The following is an 8,607-nucleotide window of genomic DNA, read 5'->3' as shown; positions in this document are numbered from 1 at the left end:
TGGCTGGATCTCTTTGCAGTCCAAGGGACTCTCAAGAGTCTTCTCCAACACCACAGTTCAAAAGCATCAATTCTCCAACTCTCACATCCATACATGACCACTGGAAAAACCATAGCCTTGACTAGACGGACCTTTGTTGGCAGAGTAATGTCTCTGCTTTTCAATATGCTATCTAGGTTGGTCATAACTTTTCTTCCAAGGAGTAAGCGTCTTTTAACTTCATGGCTGCAGTCACCATCTGCGGTGATTTTGGAGCCCAGAAAAATAAAGTCTGCTGCTGCTGCTAAGTCGCTTCAGTCGTGTCCGACTCTGTGCAACCCCATAGATGGCAGACCACCAGGCTCCCCCATCCCTGGGATTCTCCAAGCAAGAACACTGGAGTGGGTTGCCATTTCCTTCTCCAGTGCATGAAAGTGAAAAGTGAAAGTGAAGTCATGTCTGACTCTTAGCGACCCCATGGATTGCAGCCCACCAGGCTCCTCCGTCCATGGGATATTCCAGGCAAGAGTACTGGAGTGGGGTGCAACTGTGTTAAAGACACCTATTTAGTATATTGTTGATGTGTCAACGTGGAATTCGGCCAGTAACACTGTAACTCGTGCCTGAACGAAGCTTGTCTGACACAGATGGTTTCTCCATAAGGCACATCACAGCCTTCCTGCACTTAACAGCACTGGACAGCACTTCGGCACTATACTTCAGGCCGTTTCAAACTGAGAAATCACCACCAGCAACAAAAAACACACAAAAATGTGGAAGTGCAGCATCAAGGAGACCAGGAAAAGGAGGCTTGTTTACAGTATGAGCTAAAACAGAAGGACAGTGTCGCCCTGTTCAGTGTCAGCTGGGAACCTGCGTGTGGGGGCGATTCGATCTGTCAGGCTCTGCCAGTGGCCACAAAAGCCCCACGAGTGTTGATTTAAAGGTTACAGATGAGTCTTAGCGTGTAGGCAAACTTGCGTTACAGACTTGTTAATAATGAGGGCTGGGTGTAGATGGAGCACTCGCTCAGTGAGGTCTGTGGTTAGTGTTGGAACCAACACCAACAGGAGTGTGTCCTGAGCGCGTCCCCTCTGGACAGGGCTGGGACTCCCTGAGCTTTGTGGCTTTATCTTCCCCAGAGTGTCACCTTGGTAACCTCTTGGCTCCTGTGGACTTAGGGGTGGGAGGCCAGTGTAGGTTCTGGAGGCCTTGAGGCCGCCTCCCGCCCCCCTCCCCCACAACTGAAGGGTTTGTTCCAATTCCACTGGGTGGGTGGTGGCACCACTGAAAAGTTTCAAAGCAGGGGTGTGATTGGATTCCTTAAGTGGCCCATTGATCAGCATGAGAGAGGGATTCGAAAGGTAAGGAGGAGGCTGGAGGGCCAGGGAGCAGCAGTGTGGGGCGTCTGCGGGCACTGGCTCTTGATCAAGAGAGAAGGGAAGGATGGGGAGGCAGTTAGGAAGCACCTGGCTGTGTGCACTCGGTCCCCAGGAAGATGTTGGGGGGAGAAGTGCCGCCAGTCCCTCTTGCTGGTGTTTGAAATTAAAGTTTGATGATGTTCTTCTAAGGAGCAGTGAGGGAGGTGGTTCCAGCCTGGCACAGGGAGGGAAGAGCAGGGAGCATGCGGGCCGTCAACAGGAAAGTGGATCTCAGAGGCCAGTCTGTTCCTGGGATTTTCTCCCAGCATCCTGTGCTTTGGGGAGGGAGACAGGGAAGAAAGAGGAATTGGAGGCCGAGTGGGTGGGGAGCCTTGACTTCTGTTTTTACCATAGCAAGTGAGCCGCCCAGTTTAGCTGCGTGTTGACCCGTTGCATGAGACAAAGAGGGATCTTACAGGTTCTCAGTCAGCCCTTCCTCCAACAAGTCCTCCCTGGAGCCTGGCAGAGCCAGCAAGGGAGTTTAGAGGTCTGGATTTGAGGTCAGCTCCGTTTGCACAGGGTCTCGGGTGGGTCCACTGGCTCTTCTGCAGAGCCTGTGGCCGTGGCTCCCACATTGTTGAGGCTGCTTCCTGCTCGGCTCCTGGGCACCAGCAGACCTGAGGGCCAGGCTGGGCCTCCAAAGCACTTGCAGGGGGGCTAGCATCCTGAGGTTGCTAGGGAACCACAGCCACTCCTCTGAGCACCTGAACTCTGATTGGCCATCTTCTGTATCTTGACATTAAAAAAAACAAACAACGTGCAGAAGCAAATTTATTCCAAGCTGAGAGTTTGCTGGGTAAAACCTTGGTGCAGAAGGCAGTAATGAGACAAAGGGGGCCCCTTCTCAGAAGAAGCAAGGGCTTGTGCACAGTGGGGTGGGGAGACTGGGCTGGATGTCTGGGGTCGGGGGCAGGTGGCCTCGCACAGCCGGCTTCTGTCTGATCCTGGGCGTGAGGGACCGGCCGGGCCGAGGAGAGGGCAGGGAGGCACGCGGCCCCCAGGGCTCAGCAGTGCAGTGCACAGACAGTGCTAGGGCTCAGCAGACACTTCTCTCAGAATCTTTAAAAACACACACAAGAACCAACTGGAGGAGCTAGTCATCCTGGAGCGATCCCCACGCTTCCCAGGGCAGGTCTGAAAGCTTTCCAGAGTGAATGGACACAGAGTTGGCCCCACTCACCATGCCGGTGTCAAGTGTGGCGCACAGAACGTCTCCACACAGGGCAGGGAGGGCCGCAGTCACATCCTGGCCGGTGCCAACATCTTGGGGCTCGGGGCATTTGCTTCCTCTAAAGTTCGTTAGCAAATGATGGTTGTGCACCCTCTGGACTGGGGCCCGGCTGCCCACATGCATGGGACACACACTCAGTCGGAGACTTGGCCATGGGCCTGAGTGCTCCAGAGGAGAGGGTCAGACTGCCTGGGCCAGAAAGGGCTGGGGTGGAGGGCTGGGCCGGAGGGCAGGAAACATGGAGGATGTGCAGAGGGGTTTTGCCTGAGATGATGCATGTGCAAGAGGGCTTCGGTGCATGAAGAGTGTGGCATGTTTGGGAAAGGGTGGGAGGGCTCTCTGAAGCTCGAAGGGGCATGCTGAGGGGGTGGGAGGGTGGGAGGTGAGGCTGTCCGCATGGGAAAGCGGGACCAAGAAGAATGGGCTCCAGAGTTGGGATGGGACTAGAACCTCAGGTTCTAAAGTGCCAGAAGCCTTCACTATGGCTAAATCCTGATTTTCAGCACCCGAGGGCTTTTTTGTAGTGGTGAGATTCTTTTTCTTATTCAGCAAATACTTATTGAGAGCTTTCTGTGCTTGAGACGTCACCATGGGCCTGGGATACGACCTGCTGTGCCAAGACAGACAGAGTCCCCCATCCACGTCAGGCCTGTAACCACTGGCGAGTAAATGCTGAGATGAGCGATGACAAATGTGGCAGGTACTCTGATGGAGATCCTGAGAGACGCGAGATTAGGGAGCAGTCAGGGGAGGCCTCAGGGAGGAAGTGACCCCTGAAACGTGAGGAGCTGAGAGAAGCCTTCCAGGCAGAAGGGACAGCATGTGTAAAAGCCCCAAGGTGGGAGGAAGTGCAGGAGTTGAGAACACAGGCTGGCTGCATCTGGATGCTGGAAGGGGCTGCGGAGGTGTTGGCCTGTATTTCTTGGCATTTCATGCCTGTGAAATGAGGGCTGTTCCTTAGAGTCAGGCCCCATCCTCCTGCCCTGGGTGGGGGGGGGTGGGGTACAGTGCTCACAATGAGTGCCGCCTCCCACCCACAGAGGCCCCAAGGCTCCAAACCCACTCCATTAGTCACACCACTTGTCTGACTGTCACCTGTGCCCCTGGAGACGTAGAGAATCCAAGGTAAGTTCACTTTTCTTTTACCACACCTGGCTATCTGGCCTGGCCTCCCTAGTTCACTTTCTCTCTCTCTCTAATGAGTGAGTACATCAGCAGGACTCCGGCCTACACACCCTGACAGAGACTGGAGGGTCAGCCCTCTGTACAGGCCCTCGACTGTGGACGGTCCCATAGTGTCCTGGGTGGGGCGCGTCCCCGCACAGATTGACTCCTTCAGGCCAGTGTCAGCCGACAGCACAGGTGGGGGACAAGGACCTCGCCTGTGATCACAGGGCCTCAGCTAGGCTTAGAGCCCAATTCTGGGTCCTCACGCTCAGTGCCACCCCCTTTAGGGAGATGTTCTTAGGGACGTGTCCCCCTTTAAGCATTTTGAGCAGATTGAGGTTTCCTCCTGATCTGGGGAAGAAAACTCCACTGAAGCTTCCTTGGAACTTTCAGGCCAACCAAACAAATGAATCATGAAATCCCTGGTGAGTCCGGGCTCTGCTGGTCGTGGGCTTCAACAGGCTGCTCTCTGTGTCAGCTCTTGAGGGAGACTGCCCCGGGCCTGGTCTGAGAACCAGTCCAGTCTCCCACCAGGGGCTGGGGAGTGGTAAACTTTTGGCTCACCCCTAGGCCTGTCTCCCTCAGAACGAGAAAGCAGTCAGAGCTGCGCTGGCCCTGGGCTGTCTGACCTCAGTGATGTAGCAGGTGTGTGTGTCTGAGGGGCTCCCCAAGCAGGGCTGGGGAATTCTGAACAGAGAAGGGACTGAAAGCTCCCGGAGCAGAGTCACCTGGGGCGGGCACGAGACGTGGCTCCTGGCTCCGGGGCTTTCCTGGGGTGGCCTCTGTTGTTGTTGAGGCACTCGGCTGTCGCTCTGCTGAGGAGGGCCCCTGGCTTTCCTAGTCCCCAGTATGGGCCTGGCCTAGTACACGTGTCTGTCAGGTGAACAGGCGGACTGTCTAAATTGCATTTTTTATTTTTGTTGTTTGGTCACTCAGTCGTGTCTAACTCTTTATGTCCACATGGACTGCAGCACACCAGGCTTCCCTGTCCTTCACCATCTCCTGGAGTTTGCTCAAACTCACGTCCATCGAGTCGGTGATGCCATCCAGCCATCTCATCCTCTGTCGTCCCCTTCTCCTCCTGCCCCCAATCCCTCCCAGCATCAGGGTCTTTTCCAGTGAGTCGGCTTTTTCTTTTTAGGCAGTGGTAATTTGCATACACTGGCAGGAAATAATACAGAAGGATCCTGGTACCCGTTACCCGGTTTCCTTCAGTGATCAAATCTTGCAGACCTGTAGTCTGCTGTCATAGCTGGAATACTGACACAGATACAGCCCGGCGGTCTTACTCAGATTCCGCCGTCTTCACTTGTATCACCTGTGGTGCATTTAATCCACTGCTTTCATCACAAGTGCAGGTGCCTGTGTCCACCGGCACGGCCAAGATACACAGCTCCCACCAGTGAGCACATGCTGGGGTCTTCCCTGTCACCCTTTTATAACCAAGTCGCTCCAGCCTCTTCATCACTTTCTCCCCCTAGTCTCCGCACATCTGTTCCCATCTCTGTAATTAGGTCATTTCAGTAATGTTTTATAAATAGAATCACGTGCTCTGTAACTTTTGAGATAGCTTTTTCACGAGGCATGATTCACTTGAGATTCACCCAAGTGGTCGCTTACATCAGTGGTTCCTTTCTCTCGGTTGCTGAGTGGTCTCCCATGGTCTGGGTGCACCACAGCTGCTCACCCATTGAAGGACTTCCGGGTTGTTTCCAGTTTAGGCCTATATCACATACAGTTGCCTTGAACATACATGGCTAAGTTTTTTGTGAACGTGTTATCATTTCTGTGGGCTAGATGCCCAAGAGTGTGGTTATTGGGTTGTATGATATTTGCATGTTTGATTTTAAAAGAAACTGCCAGATCGTTTTCCAGGTGGTTGTATCATTTTACACTCCCACCAGCCATGTGCGAGTGATTCCATTTTCCCACATCCTCAGCAGCATTTGGTGTTGTCGCCGTTTCTCATTTTGGCCATTCTGGTGTTTGCACAGTGATGTCTCATGGGGCAGATGAATGGGTTCTCCTGTGCCTTGTCCACGGCCCTGGTGGCTCTGAGCCTCGTTTCGAGGGTTCCCACTGGGCCGTCACCATCACCTTGATTGGCAGCCCCTTGAAGGCCAGGCTTAAAGCCCCTCCTCTGGCTCCTGCTCCCTGTGGGCCTCACCTTGGTAGAGGCTGTTTCCGTCCTCACTGGGGAACGGACAGTTGGAGTTAAGATGCCAAGAAAAGCCACTGGATGTGACCCCACCCCTCAGAGGAAGTAGCTTCTGCTAGTTGACCAGCGTCTCCTGTTTCAGACCGAAAGTGGAGCCAGCCCTGGGCCAGGACCGGAACGGGACTCTGAGACCCTACTTCCCACCCAGGGCAGGTCTTAGTTCCCTGAGTCTTGCTGGAAATAGAGAGCCTGACTGGGTGCGATGGAGTCTTGGGGGAGGCAGACTGGTGTGTGGGGTTTTCACATAATGAGGTGGGGGTGGTAGGGTGGGAATGGCACCCTGTGGGGAAGGATAACTGAGCCCTGAAGGATGCGCTGGTCTTTGACCAGACAGGGAGGGGGCCTCCGGCAGCGGAGCAGCGGGGGGAGGGAAGGTAGAGCAGGAAGGAAAGACCGAGAAGGGGAGTGGCAGGTCTCTGCACTTGAGGACAGGCGAGGTTAACCATTCTTGAACTGTCCTGACCACACCTCTGCTGTCACCATGTTTGCCCCAGCTGGATAATCCCTTTGTGTGGGACTAAGAGGCGGAGGGTGTTGTTGTTCCCTGTGGGCATCCCCCACTAGACTTGACCTTGGCTCAGCATGAGGATGGGCAGGGCTCAGGTCTGTCTGTCTTGGTCATGGCTGTGTCTGACCCCCATTCTCCTCCAGAAATCCTCACCGAGGCCAGAGCTAGGGTCGGGTCAGGTGGGGCCTCAGCCCTGAAAGGGACTCCAGAGGGCTGGCGGCTTCACCCCTCCCCTGCCTTCCTCTCGCCCATCTGCAGGTTCATCATGCCTAGTGGCGTATAAGAAGACCCCGCCACCGGTCCCTCCACGCACCACGTCAAAGCCGTTCATCTCTGTCACAGTCCAGAGCAGCACCGAGTCTGCCCAGGACACCTACCTGGACAGCCAGGACCACAAGAGCGAAGTGACGAGCCAGTCTGGCCTGAGCAACTCCTCGGACAGCCTGGACAGCAGTACCCGCCCACCCAGCGTGACACGGGGCGGTGTTACCCCAGCCCCCGAGGCCCCCGAGCCACCCCCAAAACATGCAGCTCTGAAGAGCGAACAAGGGACGCTGACCAGCTCTGAATCCCACCCCGAGGCCATCCCCAAAAGGAAACTGTCATCTATAGGAATACAAGTAGGGGCCCCTTTCGCACTCTGTCCTCGGCCTGCACCGCACACCTGCCTGCGTGTAATTACATCTGGCGGAGGCCCACTAGGTCTCCTGGGTCACGGTGGTTTGTCTGTTTTGGGGGGTCGGCCCCAAGTGGCCAAACCAAATTCCACCCATAAGCCATGCCTTCCTCGAGGTCGCCCGAACGTGGTGCGGGCCGTGCAGCTGTGGGCACGTGTCCCCGCTCCAGCGATGGGTTGTCCCGGTGAATGTAGTTACACTCAGCCAGCCATCTCCTGTCCACTGTTTGCCTGTCCTTTGTCTGTCTGTTCACTCCACCCTTTGCCCTGCCAGCCGACATGTGGGAGACAGGACTGGCCCGACAGTTCTCTGATCCAAGGTCAGCTCAGGTGCGGAGGCTGCAGCCCTGCCTGGTGGTGGGAGCAGCGTGGAGCATAGATGCCAAGGGCCGGGGGGACCAGGACCCAGGGCCCTGGAGCCTTGGGGGTTGCTCCAGGGGGACTTTGCCCAGAGCCTTCTCGGGCCTTGGGGACAGGTAGGTTGCTCAAGGTGCCAGGCCCACAACAGATTGAGAAGTGGGACGTCGGTCCTGACGCTTCCCTCCGTAAGAAACGATCCAGGCAGATAATTCCCTGGGACCGAGGGGCCAAAGCCAGGAGACGCCTCGGGAAGCCGGGCTCACAGCGCACTCGTGACCGCAGAGCACAGCAGGGCCGGGTGCGCTAGCTTCCCCCGCACTGCTGCGCGGTAGCATGATCTCATAGCAGTACTTGTGCTGTGAGCTGAGCAGGGGAAACCTGGGCCCCGCCTGGCGACTTTCAAGAGCTGTGCTACGTCCTTAATTAAGTAAAGCACGCCCCGGGCGGGGGTGGGGCGTGGGGAGGGCAGCTACAGTGGGCTGAGAGCTTGGGGATGGCAGAGCCCCTCCTAACCCAAATGGCGATCAAGGACATCCAGGTGGCGTGCATGGTGGCTTAGATCAGACAGGCTCTCCATTTCCCCGGCCACCCCTGGCCAAGTGCACAACAAAGCACCAGAATTACAGAGGGAACATGGGACTCTAAGGAGGGCTGAATGGACCAGAGATGGCTCACTGGCCAGTTGCTTGCACTTGCTTCTTGGGGAGGCAGAGTTTAGGCAGCTCTGGGCTACAGTTTCGCCACGGACACAAGAAAGTTGGCCGGGAGACTTGTTTTCTGGTCTCCTTCGTAAGAAGTTCAGCCCCTGGCTTGCACGTCACTCTGGAGGGATTCTGAGGGGTACAGAAAACAGCCTAGTCTTGGTTGGGCAGCCCCACCCTCTCTTTGGCCAAACCAGACGCTCTCATCTTTACAGAAGACCCGAGGGAGAGTTAGACTCACCCTGATTCTTTCACTCAGAGGCTCACACAGGGCTGTGAACTCTGGCTCTCGGGCCCATCTAGGCTTCTCCCTGTCGGATCACCCCACCCCCATCCAAGCTCTCCA

General features: G+C 55.9%; 1 protein-coding gene across 1 annotated transcript in view; it reads left to right on the top strand.

Annotated features, from left to right (window-relative positions):
* The window catches only part of DLGAP4 (discs, large (Drosophila) homolog-associated protein 4), an 89,771-nt gene that overhangs the window by 49,633 nt on the left and 31,531 nt on the right, over window positions 1-8,607 (top strand). The window contains exon 8 of the mRNA XM_010829248.1: window positions 6,783-7,144. Within this exon, the coding sequence (XP_010827550.1) occupies window positions 6,783-7,144 (362 nt within the window). The remainder of the gene's footprint in view (window positions 1-6,782; window positions 7,145-8,607) is intronic.

The sequence above is a fragment of the Bison bison genome, unplaced genomic scaffold, assembly GCF_000754665.1.
Source record: "Bison bison bison isolate TAMUID 2011002044 unplaced genomic scaffold, Bison_UMD1.0 scf7180017864500, whole genome shotgun sequence".
Classification (NCBI taxonomy): domain Eukaryota; kingdom Metazoa; phylum Chordata; class Mammalia; order Artiodactyla; family Bovidae; genus Bison; species Bison bison.
This window is presented reverse-complemented; position numbering and strand designations above follow the sequence as displayed.